Source organism: Cyprinus carpio, unplaced genomic scaffold (genome assembly GCF_018340385.1).
Source record: "Cyprinus carpio isolate SPL01 unplaced genomic scaffold, ASM1834038v1 S000006613, whole genome shotgun sequence".
Classification (NCBI taxonomy): Eukaryota; Metazoa; Chordata; class Actinopteri; order Cypriniformes; family Cyprinidae; genus Cyprinus; species Cyprinus carpio.
In genome coordinates, this window is record NW_024879252.1 from 1 (window position 1) to 22,500 (window position 22,500).

The 22,500-nt window shown below is 36.3% G+C and overlaps 2 protein-coding genes and 1 long non-coding RNA gene across 9 annotated transcripts in view; 1 reads left to right on the forward strand and 2 right to left on the reverse strand.

The window, feature by feature from the left end:
- Window positions 1-3,110: 3,110 nt before the first annotated feature.
- Window positions 3,111-6,122, reverse strand: LOC109047684 (gastrula zinc finger protein XlCGF7.1-like). The gene is made up of 2 exons (XM_042754903.1): window positions 5,859-6,122; window positions 3,111-4,027 (listed from the first exon to the last, which is right to left on the reverse strand). Exons 1-2 carry the CDS (start codon window positions 5,980-5,982, stop codon window positions 3,237-3,239), a joined length of 915 nt encoding a protein of 304 aa, XP_042610837.1. The 5' UTR covers window positions 5,983-6,122; the 3' UTR covers window positions 3,111-3,236.
- Window positions 6,123-9,054: 2,932 nt separating this feature from the next.
- Window positions 9,055-10,163, reverse strand: LOC109047712. The gene is made up of 3 exons (XR_006159586.1): window positions 9,925-10,163; window positions 9,641-9,679; window positions 9,055-9,133 (listed from the first exon to the last, which is right to left on the reverse strand). It is a non-coding gene; the product is annotated as an uncharacterized LOC109047712 (long non-coding RNA).
- A 2,993-nt stretch (window positions 10,164-13,156) lies between these two features.
- Window positions 13,157-22,500, forward strand: part of LOC109068364 (perlwapin-like) — a 17,348-nt gene continuing 8,004 nt past the window's right edge. For 3 of the 7 annotated variants that reach the window (XM_042754888.1, XM_042754890.1, XM_042754891.1), the window contains exon 1: window positions 13,159-13,300. In XM_042754888.1, the coding sequence (XP_042610822.1) occupies window positions 13,210-13,300 (91 nt within the window). In that variant the 5' untranslated portion in view covers window positions 13,159-13,209. Of the gene's footprint in view, window positions 13,301-22,500 lie in introns of all 7 variants that reach the window. The other 4 variants (XM_042754886.1, XM_042754887.1, XM_042754889.1 and 1 more) reach the window with 3 other exon arrangements.

Below are 22,500 nucleotides of genomic sequence, written 5' to 3' on the forward strand. Positions count from 1 at the left end.
TCTACTCCGGAGGCCTTCACCATCACCAACACCCACTGCTGCATCTCGCCCACAGCAAAGGCGCCACAAGCGGTGTGAGAGGAAGCAGAAGAGGGCTAACAGCTAACCCACACAAGCCAGCTATCCCCACCATCATACTGGCTAACGTATGCTCTTTGGACAATAAACTGGACTACATCCGACATCAGACGACTTTAAGAGACTGTTGTGTTTTTGTGTTCATGTAAACATGGATCAGCAACAGCGTTCCAGACTGCGCTACTCAGCTCAATCAGCTGACATGCTATCGAGCGGACAGAGTCCTCGTCACAGGAGGTAAATTGCTTTGTGTTTACATCAGTGATGCATGGTGCCACGATGCTGTTGTGGTCTGCAAACACTGCTCTCCCCTAGTGGAGTTTATGATTATTAAGTGCCGAGGGAATATTCAACCATACTGCTCGTTGCTGTTTACATTCCTCCCAGCTCCAACATCAACAACAGGAGTGAGGCACTGAATGAACTGTACCAGCACATCAGTGAACAGCAGACAGCCCACCCTGATGCTTTTCTCATCTTGGCTGGTGATTTCAACCTCGCAGATTTAAAGAGTGTGTTTCCAAAAATACACCAACACATTAACTTTCCAACACAAGGTAAAAACATTTTTGATTTTGTTTACACCACCCAGAAAGGAGCTTACAAGGCCCTTCCCCTCCCCCACCTCGGTGCCTCAGTCATGCTAATGCCAATTCCTGCTCATTAAAATCAAAAAACAACAAAACAAATCACAAATAGATACAAGTGTGGCCAGGAGGGTCATCAGAGGCTCTTCAAGACTGTTTTGACACCACTGACTGGAATATGTTTAAGCAGGCTGCCACATACAGTAACACCACAGACCTCCAAGAGTACTCAGAGACTGTCACTGCCTACATCACCAAGTGAAATGATGATGGAACAATCACAAAGACCATCACTGTCCAGGCCAACCAGAAGCTGTGGATGACAGGGAAGTTCTACAGACTCCTGGAGACATGGCATGCTGCCTTCAGAGCTGGAGATAAGGTGGGCCTGAGAACAGCCAGGGCCAAACTATCCCACGGCATCCAGGAGGATAGCCCATCGTGTTTCAGTGACAGCAGAGACACTCAAAGACTGTGGCAGGGGATTCAGACCATTACGGACTACAAGCCCCCTCCGTGGACCTGTGACAGCAACATCTCTCTGAACAAGCTGAACGCCTTCTTCACTCGCTTTGAGGCACAAAACAGCATCACGGCACAGTAGAGTCCACTTCCTCCCGGTAATCAGGTGATGACGCTGACCCCAGACAGTGTGAGGAGATCCCTCAGCAGTATCAACGCACACAAAGCTCCGGGTCCTGACAACATTCCTGGGCGTGTACTGAGAGACTGTGCAGTGGAACTCACTGATGTCTTTTCAACATCTCGCTTAGTCAGGCTGTTGTTCCCACATGCTTCAAAGCTACCACCATCATTCCAGTCCCGAAGATAGTGTCTCCATCCTGCTTCAATGACTACCATCCAGTAGCACTTACCCCTATTCTCATCAAGTGCTTTGAACAGCTAGTCATGAACCATATCAAGTCTGCCCCCACTGGACCCCTTCCAGTTTGCATATCTGTCTACCGCCCGACCGATGATGCCATTGCCACTACCCTCCACTCAGCACTCAAACATCTAAAGAAAAAAGACTCACATATCAGAATGCTGTTCATTGACTTCAGTTCAGCATTCATGAAAATCCCTCAACAGCTCATTCACAAACTGGTCCAGCTGGGGCTCAACACTTTGCTGTGCAACTGGCTGTTAGACTTTCTGACTGCTAGACCTCAGGCAGTACGGGTCAGCAGCAACACATTCAGCACCATCATACTGAACACTGGGGCTCCCCAAGGATGTGTGCTGAGCCCCACAAGTGCACACTGTCACACAACTCCAACCTCTTTTTTAAGTTTGCGGATGACACGACTGTGGTGGGTCTCATTAACAACAGATATGAGACAAACTACAGGAGCGAGGTGAGCCGCTTGGCGAAGTGGTGCAGTGACAACAATCTCTCTCTGAATGTGGAGAAGACGAAGGAGATTGTTTGTTGACTTCAGGAGAGTGCATACTCAATATGCTCCTCACAGCACTGGCCAAGAAAGAACAGCAGCGTTTCTACTTCCTCCGCAAACTTAAATGTGCACATCACAGAGGACCTCTCCTGGACCGACAACACCACAGCACTGGCCAAGAAAGCACAGCAGCGTTTCTACTTCCTCCGCAAACTGAAAAGAGCTAGAGTCCCGGCCCCCATCATTTGCGCCTTCTACAGAGGCACCATCGAGAGCATCCTGACCAGCTGCATCACTGTGTGTTGTGGCGCCTGCAACGTGCCCCTGCCGGAAGACTCTTCAACGCATAGTGAAAGCAGCTGAGAAGATCGTTGGTGTCTCTCTCCCCTCCCTCCATGACTTTTACGGAACCCGTCTCACTCGCAAAGCCCTCTGCATTGCAGGTGATCCCACACACCCATCACAACAGCTTCTTCAGTCTGCTGCCATCAGGGAGGAGACTGCGCCTTGCCCCCCTCCCCTCTTTTTTCCCATGCACCACTGAACTCTGAACCTCAGTCCCAAGCTCCCACTAACACACTGGGACCTGCACCAGACACTTTGTGCAGCATTGGTCTGCTCACTACCTCATTCAACTACTACCTCTTTTGTCAGTTTAAATAAAGAAACTGCTCTCTGAGATTTTTGACACTTTAATCAGACTGAATAAGCTCTTTTCCACTAGTCATTATATCTCCACTGTTTACGTCACTGGTTTGCACTCTATCTGCAATGTGACTTGTGCTTGCTTTACTTATATTTCTTTTTACATGACCTATTTGTATATTTGTATAGTTGTACTTTAAATTTTATTTTCTATATTTAAGGTTCTGCTGTTAGTGTTATCTGTATGCACCAAGGGCCAGAGAGTAACGCAATTTCAATTCTCTGTATGCATGTATTGTACATGTGGAAGAATTGACAATAAAGCAGACTTGACTTGATACTACACTCATGTTTGGGGTAAAATAAGGTTTTCACCCTTTTAATTTATTAGGTATATAATGATACAGATATAATTACTGCTCAAATATAACAAAAAATCATGAAATAATTTTTACTACAAGCAGAATAAATGATCCCGGCTGATTTAATCTTGTCACAGTGTAAACACTAACGCAGTTTGTTCACCAGTTTAAGGTTTTTCTCCAGTGTGAATTGTCTGGTGCTGCTTCAGTTGATGATCTGAACCAAAAGTCTTCTCACACTTAAAGCACGCATGAACCTTCACACCGCTGTGTCTTTTCTGGTGTAATTTTAAATCATCCAGCCATATAAAGCTCTTTCCACACAAAGTACACAGGTGAGGCTTCTCCTCTGAATGAATTTTTAGGTGCTTCTTCAAGTATGATGCCCTAGCAAATTGTTTACCGCACTGATCACAGTTATATCCTCTTTTTTCTGAATGAGACTGCTGATGTACTTTAAGACCGTACGCTTGTGTAAAACTCCTCCCACACTGATCACATGTGTATGGTTTTTCTCCAGTGTGGATCCTCTCATGTGCTTTTAGTTGTCCTGATTGTTTAAATCTCTTGTCACAATGTGAACACTCGTAAGGTTTTTCTCCAGTGTGGATTCTCTGATGCAGTTTCAGTACGGCAAGAGTAACAAAAGCCTTCCCACAATCAAAGCACACATGATCCTTCTCACCGCTGTGTGTTTTCTGGTGTAATTTAAGAGCTTGATATTGTCTAAAACTCTTCCCACATTCGTCACATGTGTACGGTTTCTCTCCAGAATGAGTTTTCATGTGATACATAACACCTTGCTTGCATAAAAAACTTTTTCCACACTGAGGGCAGCTGAAAGATTTTTTGCCTCTTGTTTGCTGTGAGCAACTCAAAGATTCATCTTCAGTTTTGACTTGATGTTTCTCCTCTGCTTCATTCAGTTCTTTGCTCTCCTCACTCTCTTCCTTCAAGCCTAAAATTAAAATTAATATTCAAAGTTAATTTTCATTTCAAGTAAATCATAAAAACATGATAGAAATGTGAAAAGAAAAGAAAAGAACATTTGCTACAGTTGCTATACAAAATGATGATTATCTGCATTTCAGGCCAATAGTGGGCATGCAAGTGTGTGCCAGGCTCAGTCACATTTCTACAGTAAACTCCTGGGGTCTCATTTATAAACGCTGCGTATGCACAAAATGGGCATAATATATGCTTAGCCAATTTTCCACGCACATATTGTGATTTATAAAAAATAAACTTGGGAGTAAATATGTACGCACCATACAGACATTACAAACCATGCGTACAAACTCTTTTTCATGGAGTGAGAAAAGTAATGAAGTAAACAATGATTTTAAACTCTGTTTTCATGTCGATATACACATTTACATTAAATATTCCACTCGCATTAAAGGAGATTAACACTGAAATTACATAATTTTACAAACAATATGATTACATAATTTCATTAACAATAAACATAATTTTCCTGTGACATGGTATTTTTTAATGACAGCGAGGAGTGCTATAGGTGCACAATAATTAATCTTGAAACTAAACTACAGATTACATGTTATGAGAAATATTTTAGCGAGAACAATAATTTATGATGCACACTTACAGTGATATTATGGCGGACACTGCTGGATTACTGTACAACTACAGCTGCACGGAGGTGTTAATGTTGGGTAAACTCATCTCTACAACATTATGAAAAATTCCACTATATTTGAAGGACATAACTAGGAGAAAACGATAAGATTCCTTTTTACAATACTTTGTCAGTGACGCGCCGAATCAGACAATACACTGCAATAAATATGGGCTTAACTGTTTTCACTAAAATAGCTAAAATATGTTTATCTTATCAGAAAAACTGCATACATTTAATATGAAATAATTTAAATTCTATTTGGCCAGTGTAAAAGAATGAGTTCATCTAAAATATATCTGAGAACTACTTTTGTTTTTATGGATATTTTCATATATTTATTCTAAAACATAGAAAGGGTACTATATTCCTGTCTGCCATTGTGTTAAAATGGTGTCACGTGCGTGTGAAAAGATATGCAGATGAGGTTATGCATAGTAAAACAAGGCATTGTAAGCTCCATATATGGTGATTTCGGGGAGGAGTCAGGGTGGACATGCACGTATGCACAATCTTCCAATGACTGGGATTTATAAAGAGATTTTTGCGCAGGTTCTGGCGTGCGCATGCTATTATAAATCTGAAAACTTTTGTGCGTACGCAAAATCTAGCTTTTGTGCCTATGTACACTTTTATCTACGGAGAGTTTTATAAATGAGACCCCGGGGCTTTCTCTGGGCCAACAGCCAGAGTGTTTTGGCCTATCGAATACCAAATCAGGCTGAAGAGGGTCAACGCTGCTGCTGATCATTTCATATCGCGATCAGCTAACATCAGCATTAGACATTTAAGTCACTTATCTGTAAATTATCTTTCAGACACCAATAAGTGTTTGAAATGACTTCTGTTTGTGATACGATGTGGATCATCACTTTATAATCCAGAATTATGTTATTTATATGCGATGCAAAAGGATATGGACACTAATCATTTCCAAATCAAACAGCACACTTGTTTCGTCACATATTTTATATGTCAATGTGTTCTTTATACCAGACGAGCTGATATTCATATTTAACTCTTAACTCAGGATTTTGGTTCTGGAGCTTCACTGTGTCTCTGGTTAATATTATAACTCTATATCAGGACTGGAGAGAGAGATGCTCAATTTCACAACATCAATACTGAATTATCAGGAATAAACACCAACCTATTTGTTCTTCTGTATCTTCATGTTTCACTCTGAAGGGGTCTGGATCACTTTTGATCTCACTGTAATCTTCAATAAACTCCATCTTTACCGATTTATGTTCTTCCTGGTCCTCTGAATGCATGTTTTGAAGATGTAAATACTGACTGCTTTTAAAAAAAACTTATTAGTGATGCTTCGAAAACGATGAAAATCTTTTGTTTTGAAAGAGCAGTTCTTAGTGCGCCTCTTCTTTCTTCTTCCGGTGTTTTTGGCGGTCTGGGAAACCAACGTAAAAAGCGCATTTGCGTCACCTACTGGTCAGGAGGACATTTAAAAAGAGGATAAAGTAATGATACTTCTATATTCTTAATGTTAACTTAAACATGTAATAATTTCCTCATATAATTTTGTTTGTCTTTATTCGTTTTGCTAATATCACTTAGAAATATATAATTCTCCTCAGACCTAATTGTTTAGATAGCTGAAGTCTTCCTCTTTCATATGCAATACATTTTAGAATACTTTACTGTTTCTGGGTGTCCTCATTTGTCACAATTACCCTACTTTGTGTAAAAGTAAATTTCTCAGTCTCTGCTCTCATATCTAGAAATCTATCACCCCCAAATGTCCTGGACTTGGTATAAACGTCTTTCTTTTATTCCCTTCTCACATTAATTTCCATTTTTATTTCTATGTTATTGTTAATAATCTCTTCATTTCTGCTTTACTTTTTAAAACCTTCTTTTCATCTTATCTGATTGTTTCAATGCTGTCTTTGGAGTGAGTCTCAGGTAAACGGCAAATGAGTTTAGTAAATGAGGATTTAAAAAAAAAAAAAAAAAAAAAAAAAAAAAAAAAAAAATAAATAAATAAACTAACAAATCAACTAATAAACATTGTTTGGAGATTGCATTTAACAGACTACACATTACTTTCTTCAAATACAGGAAAGAGTATCTTATTAAAATCTCCTATATTTAAGCTTTTTCTACATTTCTATCTCAAATATAAAATTCAAACCCAAATACAAAATTAAAATCTGCAAAATATCTTTTAAAGATTGCTGGATCTAGAACATCTGACAAACATATTTTAAGATACATTTAGTTTTGGATGTTCAATTATCATCCAACTTAGTCTTCAATTATCAATTCAGTGGATTCTGGGATCTGGAAGTTCAATTCCAGTTTTTCAGGGACAGTTAGGTACACAGACAATAATACTACAGACCCAGACATCTCATTCATTCTCAGTAATGTTTAGGGAAAAACTGAATTTATTAGGCATTAAGTGTTACAACATGAAAAACTCCAAAAAGCAATTATGATAGAATAACAAAAATCATGAAATTGTTAATACAGGCAGACTCCATAATGACAGGGAGAAAAAAAACAAAAACAAAACAACACTACACCACACACACACACACACAGAGACCTTTAAACATTTATTTGTGGAAGCCAAAAATGCCTCAAGTACAACATTGGGGGGCAAATCAAGGACCTTTTCCCAGTGGACAAACTGGCATGTTATCTGCATGCACGTCCACAGGTGGTTGGGCAAGACTTCTGTCTGGAAGGACATTAATCATGGAAGAGTTTTCAGCACACATTTGGTTTGAGATATAGACCAGGCTTTACTGCACAGAATCAGTCCCTTCATTTAGAGGCATTCAAACATTACAAAACACTCAATGCATGCAACACAAACTTTACTTTTAGATAGTTGTATTCCAAGTATGATTAATCTGCTTTGGAAAGCCATGCGATTACAGTGGTGCAATGGGCAAAATTCAGTTATTCTGACATTTCAAATGATAAAATACTCAGTGTGTGTGTTGGGGACCCAAGCATCAACAGAACAAATACCTTAAGATGCAGGTGTACATAGACGTCCTCCACATATAGAGCTGCAGCACTTCTCATTTCTCGGACAGTCAAAGTCACTGACACACAACTCTTCACACGATCCTCTTAATCCAGCCAAAGTCATTGGACACACTCCTGGCTTTTCTGTTACACAAACACAAGGGAAACCAGATCACAGAAGAACTGTAATGGGGAAAAATCTTACCAATGCATCAGTATAGCATACCTTTAGGTAGAGCTGTACACTGATGTCCACATCCATTGCTGCAGCATTTCTCATCATTCTGACAGTCACCATCATGAGAACACCGCTCAGCGCAAACACCTTTTATTCTGAGAGGTGTTCTTGGACACACTCCTGGCTTTTCTGTTATACACACATGTGACAAACCTCATCACTTAACTCCTCGCTGCACTTGGAGAAAAAAGAAAAAAAACCCGACCCACACATTGCCATATTAATACCTCTAAATGGAGCTATACACTGATGTCCACATCCATTGCTGCAGCATTTCTGATCATTCGGACAGTTACTATCTAGGGAACACAACTCGACCACAGTCCTACTCCAAGGGTTTTGCTTGGACACGCTCCTGGCTTTTCTATTAAGCAAACATGACAAAAATCTCACACCTCGCTGCACTTGAAAATAAGTAAATAGACCCACACATTAACGAGAAACACCCCAGGTGAATAGGGTTTAAAAAAAAAAAAAAAAAAAAACAGTTGATTGATTACATTAAGAAAAACAAACTTGTTTGTATCAAAAATTTCTATAAAAAACTAAAAAAAAAAAAAAAAAATCATACAAATACAGGTTCAAAATTCTCCTCATTCTATTGACATTAGACTCATAGGTTTTTATAATAATGGTTTTTTTTTTTTACTCCGTGTAGGGGGAAAAACTAATTTAGAAAAAACAGCCTTCCGAGACATGTACTGTAATAGGAAAATAACAGAAACACTTAAAGCTCAACTTTATATCATATAATTACCTCTATATAGAGCCATACACTGACGTCCACATCCATAAAAAACCAAATCTCTCACCTTTATATCATATAATTACCTCTATATAGAGCCATACACTGACGTCCACATCCATAACTGCAGCATTTCTGATCATTAGGACAGTCACCATCATGGAAACAGTAATTCTCCCTCACAACACAAATTCCTAATCGGTTGTTGCTTGGACACACTGCTGGCTTTTCTGTTACACAAACACATGATAAAGAAACTGAATGCCCCACTGCATAATAATAACAATAATAACATAACAATACAACAACAACAATAATCCTGGCTTTTCTGTTACACAAACACACAGTTTCTACGTAATGGGAACACATCTCAACCACTGATCTATAATATAGAACCAAATTCCTACTCAAAGGTTGTTGCTTACACACACTCCTGGCTTTTCTGTTACACAAACACACAGTTTCTTTGCAATTACTTGTGTAAGTTAATAGCACTTTTTGAATGAAAACAGCTACAGTATAAAGCTATTGAGCCAATTATGATTCTTCAGCAGTTCTTTGCATTAAGCCCCAGTACAGCTCTTTAAGCGTTCTCAAACTATTAGTTTAGTTGGGAAAAGGGTTAAAAATAAAATTACAGAAGTAGTGAAATACTAACATCAAACGTTTTGCACACCGTACCAACTAACATTTTGAAAACAAACATTTTCATGAATTTGAAAGTTTTCATCAGAAAGGCATCACAACAGATTTAAACAAAAATCGTTCTGCCTGCGTTTCATGAATCCACTGCTGTTATATAGTCAAATATTTGAGTATAAAGAGGTGGTGTATCACACATGTGGCTTCATTAACATTAGAGGATATAATATAGAATTAGCTAGAATTAGTTGTTAAACAGGTAAAGTACAAATTATTTGGAGTTCAGCAGTAGTGCAGAAATACATACCTGGTAACCACTCTTTACCCAAACGAACAATTCCTTTTACTGTTAACAAAGAGAAAGAAATAAAGCCCACATTAGTCACTGTGTTTTCCCTTCTACAATAGAAAGATATTTAGACACAACTAAACTTTTTAAGGCGGATGTCCAGTTAAAAATTAAACTCTGTGTTAGTGTAAATTAAATACAGATTCTGTGTATTTATATTCTGATATGCGCCTTGTCACTTTGTCTGTGTAGCCTAATCACTTAAAGATTTCTTCGTGCGGTGTAACAAAGTAAGACCTTACTTGTGACACGTCCTTTGGCGTCTATTGTGCTCAAGTATACAGAGAGACACAACAAAACAGCAGTTAACGAGCAGCACACCCGAGCTGTCATCCTCTCGGCCGGTTATCTCAGTCAAAACGCGCTGAATTGATGGATCAGAAATCCAGCTTCAACTCCAGCCCCGAGACTCACCTAATCAGCCCTTCAACAGCACGGCTCAGGTGTGATGGATTACGGGGTTTTTCGGATTGGAAACAGGTGTTGTGCCGAATTTTGACTCCGCACATGACCTCATTTGCTGACATCGGTGCGGCCAGATTCATTTAAATTGATTAATGCCTCGAAAAGCTTCGTTTCTCCCAACACTAGACAGAGAGAGAACAAAACAAAACCAAAGTCTCTTTAAATCTGTCAATGCATTTAATTCAAGCAGATTACAGGTAAAGGTAAATGCAAACAAATGCATTATGTTGCATGAATCGGTCATTTTTAAATAGTGCTGTCATTTGGTAGGCTACGCAGCTTGTGTCATTGTATTGTCTGATTCCCGAACGAATGATTTAAGCGAATCGGTTCTTCTTAGTGAATCAAAAACATACAGGTCAAACAGTGCACTCTGACTCCCTTTTATCCAAAGACTTTTTATTTTTTATTTTTTAAATAAGTTAGAAAATCATTAATGACAATATTAGCAATAGTATTAACCCATATTTTTTAAGGAAACTATGACTGCTTCCATGTAGCGAAGCTCCTGCAGTGTGTAATAAATAAATAAATAAAATACAGCATTAACATAAATATATGAACATAATGATATAAAATGTAAAATCCTTAGGCCTTCATGTATGCTGTTTGTGATGTTTGACTGTTTTATTTTCAGCCCAACTGAATTAAACGTAAAATAAAAGACCAACATTATATCAAAATAATGCCATAAAATAGGCTTAAAAGCTTAAAGATAGTTAATGGGGAAACTTATCACAGAAAAAAAAAAAAAATAAGCCTAGTGAAAAAAATAAAATAAATTCAAGCATGTTAATGATTAGTTAACTAAGTGTGCTATTTTGGAACAACTGATTTTTCAAACCCCCGCTTACTCCAAGGCTTGGAAGAGACAGTTTTAATATAACTCCGATTGGATTCGTCTGAAAGAAGAAAGACACCTAGGATGCTCTGAGGGTGAAATACATCAAACATAACTGATCCATGGATATCATGATGTCATGCGTATGGTGTGAAAGAACCAATATTTGCTTAAATATTTGTAAAGAAAAATATGTGAAAGAACCAATATTTGGACTTTTAAAAAGAGAAACAATTCTGTTGTACAGTTAAGTGATGGAACATTCTGTGAAATGATGACCCTGGTGATTTTCAGGAGTGAGGATGAAACATCACCTACAACAAACAAAAACACATTCTGTGTTTTAGCTAAAGAGCTTGTGTGGAGGAAAATAGTTTAGAGATGTTCAGCTAAATATATTCTTAACATTTATATAGTGTCTCATACCAATAATGTATTTATGTCCATCCTCAATCACTCAAATGTAAATGTGTAATTATAGGTCTAAGGAAAAACTGTATGTCTTCCACTTCCAAACAATATTGAAAGAGACTAAAAACTGATTCCTGGGAACTACATCTACAGCTTTATACAGATATCAATGCCAAGTGTTTACTTGACCGTACACTTTATAATGCATTCTCTTATTTATTTGTTTTATTTCTTTCTTAAAGCAATGTATGTCCAAATAATGAAGAGAATTCCAAGCATGAAGGAAGAAAAATTTTACTTAAAATATACTACAACCTTAGGTTATTTAATAATGTACTTTGAAAGTATACTTTAAAATTATCGTTTTCAGCACACAGTTAAAATATTCATAAAATATATTTAAGTGCAAATAAATTTACTAATAAAAAATAAACAGAAAATAGGCAAAAGCATGATGTTAATATACTTTTTTTTTGTTAGTACAGTATATTTGCTATGCACTATTAAAACAGGGAATTTATATTACAAATACAATAAAGTATACTTTTTTTTCATGTGCTAACCCTTTACACAACCCTATCCTCTTGTTTAAAACTCTGAAAGAAAACACAAATGATACAAAGAGAAATGCTTTAGTACAGGGGTGTCAAATTCAGCTCCTGGAGGGCCACCTGAAGCATTTTTCTCCAAACCCAGTTAAACACACCTGAACCAGCTAATCGAGGTCTTCAGGATGACTAGACGTCCAGGTCTGGTGGAGCTGGTTGGTGCTAGACTCTGAACACCGGCCTTTTAGTATCAGAGGGAGATGTTTAGACATCTGTTTTTCAAGATCAGTGCTAACTACAATGGAAAAGTTTATTTCTGAAACTGGAACACGCTTTGCAGAAGTAATGGTGCTTTCAGGGTTTGCATTTACTAGCTGAGAAGCAATGGTTATGATGTCAGATGTGTTCAGGCGTCATTTTTATTTTAAAAGGTTTTCCCCAAACATTGAAATTAGGGATCTGTTGATGTACCATTTAAGTGTCGTTGAAATATTAATGTTGCTTCTCTGTACTTAAGATGGCAACTCATTTATGGTGAGAGTTCAGTTAGTTGTATTTTCAGGGTTTCTGCAAAAGTTATTCACTTTGTAACATTAATTCAATGCAATTGGCATTAACGCATTAACATTGACTTAATATGTTATATTGTGAGCCACCTCTCAGAAGGATATAGAGATTGTATAGTCAAAAATAAAGCATAAAGCTGAAGATCCCCATCGCCTGCCACAGGAATTGCACCACTGGAACCATGTTTGCTTGAATACTTGACAAGTAGAAATTCATATTATTATTATTATTATTATTATGAATTTGTCTGTTCTAGCGTGAAAGTAAAACTAAAGTTATTTTATTAGGAAAATACCTTATACTTATAAACAAGGCTGGAGTGGGCCCTATATTTTCAGTCCATGACTTTAATGTCCAAGACCTGCCTCCACAAGACCAACTCTTTTCAACAGGAATGCTCATCTAAAAGAGTCATAATCACCACTATAAAAACATTGATATTGACCAAAAGTAAATGAAACCATTTGAATTGATTTCAAAGGGTCCACTCAGAAAAACCTGTACTCAAACACACCTGAACAAGTTAACCAGGGTCTTCAAGATTAGGCCACTAGCCCCCAGGCAGGTGAGTTTCAGGGTTAGAGTTGTGTCAGTCCTCCTTGGATCTTTAAAAATGCTCTTTCAAAAAGTGCTATAAAACCCTCCTGACCCACAAATTCAGCACATTGTCCAGTGAGAGATCGCAGGTCGAGAGGATGAACGCTCAGGTGTGCTGCTCGTTGATTGCTGTTTTGTTGTGTTTCTCTGTGTGCTTGAGCACAACAGACGCCAAAAAACATGCCAAAGGTGAGATCTTTTAACTTTGTTAAATAAAGTTTAATTCTTAAATCATAAGTTGTAATGTGTTTATATTTTTCCCATTGTAAAGATGAACTTTATTTTATTTACAGTAAAACGAAATGTTCGTTTGGATGACGAGTCGTTACCAGGTATGTATGCCATCCCTACTGAAGTCTTTTTGTGAAATTTTTCTAAATGTTTTGTACTTCACTCATTTAACAACTCAATTTAGCATGCAGCTATTTATAACTAAGTCATTAATGAAGTACTACCTTACAAGCCCCTTGTTCAAATAGTCTGATCGCGTGCATGTGTTTGCTACAAAATTGTTACTATAATATATATTTTTGTTGTTGTGTATGAACATGCTTAAAATGTAATTGTGGTTGTGATGGTACACTAAAAAAGGGTGCTAAGTATCACTAAAAGTGGTTCATTGGTTTGTAATCGGGGAACCACTTTAAGTGCTATTTAGCACCTATCTTTTAAATGCACTATACAGCACCTTCAATACCTCATTGTCACTTTACTTGTACAATGACTGAACCATAGTGGAGAAGTTAATATTGCTGGCTACTGCATTTTTATATTCAGTAATATTCTTCAAAATGAGATAGCCTACAAGAAATGTTTAATAGGTTTTCTGTTAAGTGATTTATTTTATTTATTTTTTTAATCAGCAAAGCCAGGAGTGTGTCCTGATGACAAAGACATGATAGGAGTGTGTGTCGAGGACTGTTTTGGTGACAGTGAATGTCCATATGATGAGAAATGCTGCAGCAATGGATGTGGACATCAGTGTACTCCTCCATATGATGGTATTTATATTATATTAATGTGTGGCTCTTTGTTTGTTTGTTTTGCATTTATGCAATATAGTGGAGCCAAACCTGAGAAACCCTGAGAAGGTTCTACAGCATTCCTGGACGCACATTATGTGGTTTACGAAGCATTTTCTGTTTAATGGTCAAATTACTCAAGCTTTCTGCAAGCTTCATGAATGAGTCCCATAGTCTTTTTAATGAAGTTTGACTATTTCGGTATATGACTGACATCACAAACACCTCTTAACGATCCCTTTAATAGTATGGTGAAAAGGAAGCAACTTATAAAAAAATATAGATGTTCATATATATATTTAATAATTTATCATTTTTGAAAACATACAAATACGAAAGAGATACAAATTAAACTCAATTTCCAGATACAGTAGGTTTACTTTCAATTTTTATTTAACATCTTTTGTTGGTAAGCATTATAATGACACAGATAGGCTACTTAATTATGAATGTTGTCCCTTTAAGACGGAAGGCATGCATGTAATACTGACACATGTTCAGTTTTCACCCACCTGTTCACACCCACACATACGTCTGCAATCTACTGTATCTGTTAAAGATAATTTTATCTGGAAAACCTCTGTTGTGTACAAACATCTGATAGACCTCTTTCAGATATTAGTTTTACATGCATTCTAAATCATAAAGATCTTAAACATCTTCTAAATGTCTATTTGACAATAATAGGAAACGTCCAATTGCAGATGAGCAAACACTCTAAAAAACATGTCTTGCAGATATAAATGCAGATGTCAAATAGACGTCTTCATGATGTTCGTGTGTTATCAGGGATTTTATTCCTCCTTCCTCATAATTTAAACTTCTACTGACGGCTCTCAGTATCTGAACTGTCTTGCTGCGTCCCACCAGCACGCTGTTCTCCTCCTTAGATTTAAGATAAGTTACTCCACTCTCATATGTTTGCTATGAATAGGAATTTACTACAAAGGCAAAAGCTGTTTTGATCACTTGTGCTTTACTGAGATCAAAAAGTCTTGTGTGGGGGACCTGGAATATTTCCTTATAGTGGGGCCTTGGGGACAAAAAGGTTGAGAACCAGGTTTTTTTCAGGAAATACACTGTATTTTAATGTCCTTTTTTAACCCTTTCCCCAACTAAACTAAGAGAGAGTTTGAGAACCTTTCAAGTACTATACAGGGGCTTAATGGGGTCTTTGGGTGGTTAAGGTGCTATAGCAGCACTGCCATAAAGAACCACTGAAGAACCATACTGTGCTTAACAGGTTCTTTATACAGCAGTGCTATATAGCACCTCAACCACCTCAAAGAACCGCTGAAGAACCTTTAGTGTTTGTCTGTGTTTGTGTTATAATTCTTTATTAACATATATTAAAATATTAACTGTTAATTAAAATATTAACCAATGTCCATGTTTTATATTAGCATTCTGCATTATAGTACACAACACCAGTAGTGAGGTAGAGACATTTATATGATATTAAAGTGAGACTGCTGGCAAAAACTTTTTTTCTTCCCCAGACTAATGGAAAGAAATCCAAAATACACCTTTAAATGTTTCTGTTGCAGCTCTTTATTTCTGTCTGTAGATTTTTATTACAGTTCATGTCTTTTGAAGGCTGTTTTTCTCAAAATTAGTTTTTCCTCTGCACTGAGCCAAAAAAAAACTCCACTTCAGCAGCACTAGCGTAACCAAAACTTTACAGTTTTATTGCCATTAATATTCTGAAGGTTTTTACAGAGGCTTTTGTTCCCATAATGTGCTTGGTTTTCATACAATTTAAAGGGAAAAAGGCTTTTTTTTTTTTTTTTTTTGAGTAATAAAGATCAAAATCCCCTCTGTAAAAACCTATGAGTCTAATGTCAATAGAATGAGGAGAATTTTGAACCTGACTGCATCCAATTTTTTTTTTTTTTTACATTTTGTCTAGAAATGTATGCAAATTAGTGCGTTTAATTGCATATTTCAATGTAAACATTTCAGTAAATTTTTAATACAAACAAGTTTGTTTTTTTCTTAACGTAATCAACTGTTAGTTTGGTCAACTTTTTGTTTGTTTGTTTTTTTTGTTACCCTATTCATCTGGGGTGTCTGTCCTTTAATGTGTGGGTCTATTTATTTTATTTTCAAATACAGAGAGGTGTGTGAGGTTTTTTGTCATGTGTTTGTGTAACAGAAAGGCCAGGAATGTGTCCAATGTCTTTGGTTGGAGAAGAAGGACCATGTGGCGAGTTGTGTGTCAGTGACTTTGAGTGCTCAAACCTTGAGAAGTGCTGCAGCTCTATATGTGGAGGACGTGTGTGTACACCTGCATCTTAAGGTATTTGTTCTGTTAATGCTTGGGTCCCCAACACACACACTGAGTATTTTATCACTTGAAATGTCAAAGTAAATTAATTTTTAATTGAATGGCTTTTAAAAATAGATTAATAATAAATGAAGGGACTGATTCTGTGCAGTGAAGCCTGGTCTATATCTCAAACCAAATGTGTGCTGAACTCTTCCTGATGATCAATGTCCTGCCAGACAGAAGTGTGTCCCAACCACCTGTGGAAATGCATGCAGATAACACACCAATTTATCCACTGGAAAAAGTCTTTGTATTTAAGGTCTTTTTGTCTTCATCAAATAAATCATAGTTTAGTTTAAAGTAGGTTTTTTTATTTTTTTGTCTGTTTGGTTTTTTTGCCTACTGAGTCGACTTGTACTAACACATATATATATATATATATATATATATATATATTTTTTTGCCTACTGAGTCGACTTGTACTAACAAATTCAATTTCATGATTTGTTACTAATTTTTTTTATTTTTTTGTCTGTTTGGTTTTTTTGCCTACTGAGTCGACTTGTACTAACAAATTCAATTTCATGATTTGTTACTAATTGCTTTTGGGGTTTTTCATGTTGTAACCCACAAGATGAAATCAAGGTTTTAAAAAGTAAAGCTGAAATGAAGAGATTATTAACAATAACAGAAATAAAAAAGGAAATTGATGTGAGATAAGGGAATAAAAGAAAGACGTTTATACCAAGTCCAGGACATTTGGGGGTGATAGATTTCTAGATATGAGAGCAGAGACTGAGAAAATTACTTTTACACAAAATAGTGTAATTGTGACAAATGAGGACACCCAGAAACAGTAAAGTATTCTAAAATGTATTGCATATGAAAGAGGAATACTTCAGCTATCTCAACAATTAGGTCTGAGGAGAATTATATCATTCTAAGAACGAATAAAGACAAACAAAATCATATGAGGAAATTATTACATGTTTAAGTTAACATTAAGAATATAGAAGTATCATTACTTTATTCTCTTATTAAACTGTCCTCCTGACCAGTAGGTGACGCAAATACGTTGGTCTCGTGGTTTTTCCCAGACCGCCAAAAAAACACCAGAAGAAGAAAGAAGAGGGGCACTAAGAACTGCTCTTTCAAAACAAAACATCTTCAAGAGATGCATTCATTTTTTTAAAAGCAGTCAGTATTAACATCTTCAAGAGATGCATTCAGAGGACCAGGAAGAACATAAATCGGTAAAGATGGAGTTTATTGAAGATTACAGTGAGACCAAAAGTGATCCAGACTCCTTCAGAGTGAAACATGAAGATACTGAAGAAGCAATAGGTTGGTGTTTATTTCTGATAATTTAGTAATGATGTTGTGAAATTGAGCATTTGTATTGCAAATAAATAGAGTTAAATATGAATATCAGCTCGTCTGGTATAAAGAACACATTGACATATAAAATATGTGACAAAATAAATGTGCTGTTTGATTTGGAAATGATTAGTGTTCATAATATTTTGTATTGCATATAAATAATATAATTCTGGATTATAAAGTGATGATAATCCACATCGTATCACAAACAGAAGTTATTTCAAACACTTATTGGTGTCTGAAAGAGAATTTACAGATAAGTGACTTTAAATGTCTAATGCTGATGTTAGCTGATCGCGATATGAAATAGGGCTGGGCGATATGGCAAAAATGTAATCTCGATAAAAAATGTTTCCATATTGAACGATAACGATATATATTTCGATAAAAGTTGTTAATGCTTCCAGCTTTAAAAGAGTATCCCAACAATGACTGAAGCCACAAAAATTAGAGGGTTTGTTAAATTACACTTTAAAAGTAGAGTTTATTAAAAAAAAAAAATAAAAAAAAAAAAACGTACTAAAATAAATTTAAAAATAAAAGTTGTGACAAAAATATGGAAAATAGAGTAAATGTCCAAAATGTAAACATAATGCTATTGTACACATCATTTGTAACACAATTACAGTTTTTTCCTCCCAGAAAGATTAACTGTCAACAGTGTCTGGCGTTCAGAGGTACATTAAATGTGCAAAACGTAAACATAAAAATAATCAACTTCTAGCAAGTGCACACGATTTGTAAAAGTTTTACAGTTTTTTTGCCAGAAAGACTGGTCTGTCCAGTGTCCACTGTGTCTGGCTTTAAAGCTGCCCTGTTGCAGGACACTATATCACCACAATTCGATATGATATTGTTTATCGCTCCAGCCCTAATATGAAATGATCAGCAGCGTTGACCCTCTTCAGCCTGATTTGGTATTCGATAGGCCAAAACGCTCTGGCTGTTGGCCCAGAGAAAGCCCTGGAGTTTACTGTAGAAATGTGACTGAGCCTGGCACACACTAATGCCGACTATTGGTCTGAAACACAGATAATCATCATTTTGTATAGCAACTGTAGCAAATATCCTTTCCTTTCACATTTCTATCATGTTTTTATGATTTACTTGAAATGAAAATTAACTTTGAATATTAATTTTAATTTTAGGCTTGAAGGAAGAGAGTGAGGAGAGCAAAGAACTGAATGAAGCAGAGGAGAAACATCAAGTCAAAACTGAAGATGAATCTTTGAGTTGCTCACAGCAAACAAGAGGCAAAAAATCTTTCAGCTGCCCTCAGTGTGGAAAGAGTTTCTTTATCCAAGCAAGGTGTTACGTATCACATGAAAAAACTCATTCTGGAGAGAAAACTGTACACATGTGACGAATGCGGGAAGAGTTTTAGACAAGCACAAGCTCTTAAATTACACCAGAAAACACACAGCGGTGAGAAGGATCATGTGTGCTTTGATTGTGGGAAGGCTTTTGTTACTGTTACCGTACTGAAACTGCATCAGAGAATCCACACTGGAGAAAAACCTTACGAGTGTTCGCACTGTGACAAGAGATTTAGTCAATCAGGACATCTAAAAGCACATGAGAGGATCCACACTGGAGAAAAACCGTACGCATGTGATCAGTGTGGGAGGAGTTTTACACAAGCGTACGGTCTTAAAGTACATCAGCAGTCTCATTCAGAAAAAAGAGGATATAACTGTGATCAGTGCGGTAAACAATTTGCTAGGGCATCATACTTGAAGAAGCACCTAAAAATTTCATTCAGAGGAGAAGCCTCACCTGTGTACTTTGTGTGGAAAGAGCTTTATATGGCTGGAAGATTTAAAATTACACCAGAAAAGACACAGCGGTGTGAAGATTCATGCATGCTTTAAGTGTGAGAAGACCTTTAGTTCAGATCATCAACTGAAGCAGCACCAGACAATTCACACTGGAGAAAAACTGGTGAACAAACTGCGTTAATGTTTACACTGTGACAAGATTAAATCAGCCGGGATCATTTATTCTGCTTGTAAAATTATTTCAGGATTTTTTTGTTATGTCTGAGCAGCGATTATATCTGTATAAGTGTTTTTTTTTTTCTTTTTTTTTTTGGTGGTTAAAGGTTAAATTATTAACCTTTTAATAAATTAAAAAGGTTTGAAAATCTTATTTTACCCCAAACATGACTGTAGTATTATTGTCTGTCTACATTATTAACTGTCCCTCAAAAACGAGAATTGAACTTTCAGGATCCCAGAAACCTTTGAAACTTACTGATACATTGAAGGCCAAGTTGGGTGATAACTGAACATGCAAAACAATTAATGTTAAATGAACATCTTAAAGATCAAGCATGACATCAGTGCTATCTGGGATAATAAACTCAGAAAAGAGACTTCTTGCATCAGAGCAAGGTTGCATCTCATTGCTAGTTTTACTTGATCTTAGTGCTGCGTTCGACACCATAGATCACGACATACTCATAGATAGATTACAAAACTATACAGGTATCCAAGGGCAGGCTTTAAGATGGTTTAGATCCTACCTGTCCGATTGCTACCACTTTGTTTATTTAAATGGGGAGTCATCTCATTTATCACCAGTAAAATATGGAGTGCCACTAGGATCTGTCCTAGTTCCTCTGCTATTTTCAATATACATGTTGCCCCTTGGTAATATCATTAGAAAATACAGGATTAGTTTCCACTTGTTATGCTGATGATAATCAACTATATATCTCAACAAGACAAGGTGAAAATTCAAAAAACTATCTAATCTAACAGAGTGTGTTAAAAATGTAAAAAGATTGGATGACCAATAATTTTCTCCTATTAAATTCAGATAAGAGAGATATTACTTATTAGACCAGAAAACATTACACAGAATCTCGTAGATTACAATTTGCAATTAGACGGATGTACTGTTACTTCCTCTACTGTCAAAAATCTGGGTGTTATAATACACAAAAACCTATGAAAATCATATTCCCCATGTTACAAAAACAGCATTCTTCCATCTTAGAAATAAACACAACCAAGCAACGAAACATGTTACCTGTTTCTGATGCAGAAAAGCTAGTTCATGCTTTCATGACCTCTATATTGGACTATTGTAATGCACTGCTAGGTGGTTGTCCTGCATCCTCAATAAACAAGCTACAGGTAGTCCAAAATGCAGCGGCTAGAGTCCTTACCAGGTCAAGAAAATATGATCATATTACCCCAATTTTACAGTCTCTGCACTGGCTACCTATTAAGTTCCGTATCAGTTACAAAATATTATTACTTATAAGGCCCTTAATGGTTTAGCTCCTGCAAACCTAACTAGTCTTCTACCACGCTGCAACCCATCATGCTCCCTAAGGTCACAAAACGCTGGACTTTTGGTAGTACCTAGGATAGCAAAGTCCACTAAAGGAGGTAGAGCTTTTTCACATTTGGCTCCCAAACTCTGGAATAGCCTTCCTGATAATGTTCGGGGTTCAAACACACTTCCTCTGTTTAAATCTAGATTAAAAAACACACCCCTTTGGCCAAGCATTCAAATAATGCATCTCATAATTTTGGACTGCAGTTATATCTGATCAAATGCACATTATTATTCTTTAGCTTGGGTTAAACTAATTAATTTTACTTGGCTGGAACAGCAGCTATGCTAATTATGTCTCTATTACGCGATTTACATCCTGTGGTAACTAGGATTTACACAAGCTCCAGTCTGGATCCAGAACACCTGAGAAGAGATGATGCCAACCCCTCAGAGGACCTCAGATGATGCTAACCCAGAGACAACATACATAACTACCACATTTTGCTATAAGTTTGATTGCATAATTGCTGGTAATAGTGTTAATCATCTGTTTGTTTACGTCTTTTATTGATTTTTCTGAAACATTTCTGCCGTATGCACATAAACTGACAGTCACCACTGATAAGCTTCTACTAAATATTGTAGAAACTTAATTTTCTGTAAAGTTGCTTTGCAATGATTTGTATCGTAAAAAGCGCTATACAAATAAACTTGAATTGAATTGAATTGAATTGAAAATATAAATTACAAAAGAATGGCAGACATTCAGGCCAAAGGCGAAGATAAAACCTTTGTCATTATTTTATCTTTGTAATTAGAAAATAAGAACAAAAGATAAACATTACAAATACACAATATACAAATAAAAACAATCAATGCTTTATTTTATGCAGGTACAGTATTTAGCAGTAATATTAAATATGAAAATAAAATGCTATATTCATCAATTTTAATTTTTTTAAGCAAATATAAGTTCATATATATTCTATATATTATCTCTCTCTCTCTCTCTCTCTCTCTCTCTATATATATATATATATATATATATTCTATATACAGTATATTCATATGTATATATATTATATTCTACTGTTTTGATAACGTTTCTGACAGATAATGATGTGTATTTTATTTATAAATTTTTTTGTTTGCCTTACCGTTTGTGGTATCCTGTCAGCAGTAACATGTCTGTGGGCTCTTTTGATTACTATCAGTTTAAGTTCTGGCAGTGTAGCCAGATATTGCTATGTAAACAAATAAAAATAAATAAATACAAATATATTTCCACCTGTAGTCACTAATGGCCAACAAACTCTCTGTTTAGTCTTTTTTAGGAAGGCCAAAACTTTGGTGTTCAACATAGTGTTTCAGAAATGCTAACAATTAAATATAGAAATTGAAACTTCATTTGGTTGGTTTTATGTTGTTAA

Coding starts and splice junctions, on each gene's coding strand:
- LOC109047684 (XM_042754903.1), bottom strand. CDS start 5,982: ATGCATTCAGAGGACCAGGAAGAACATAAATCGGTAAAGATGGAGTTT. Junction 4,028..5,858: donor AGATACAGAAGAACAAATAG/GTTGGTGTTTAT, acceptor TTTTAATTTTAG/GCTTGAAGGAAGAGAGTGAG.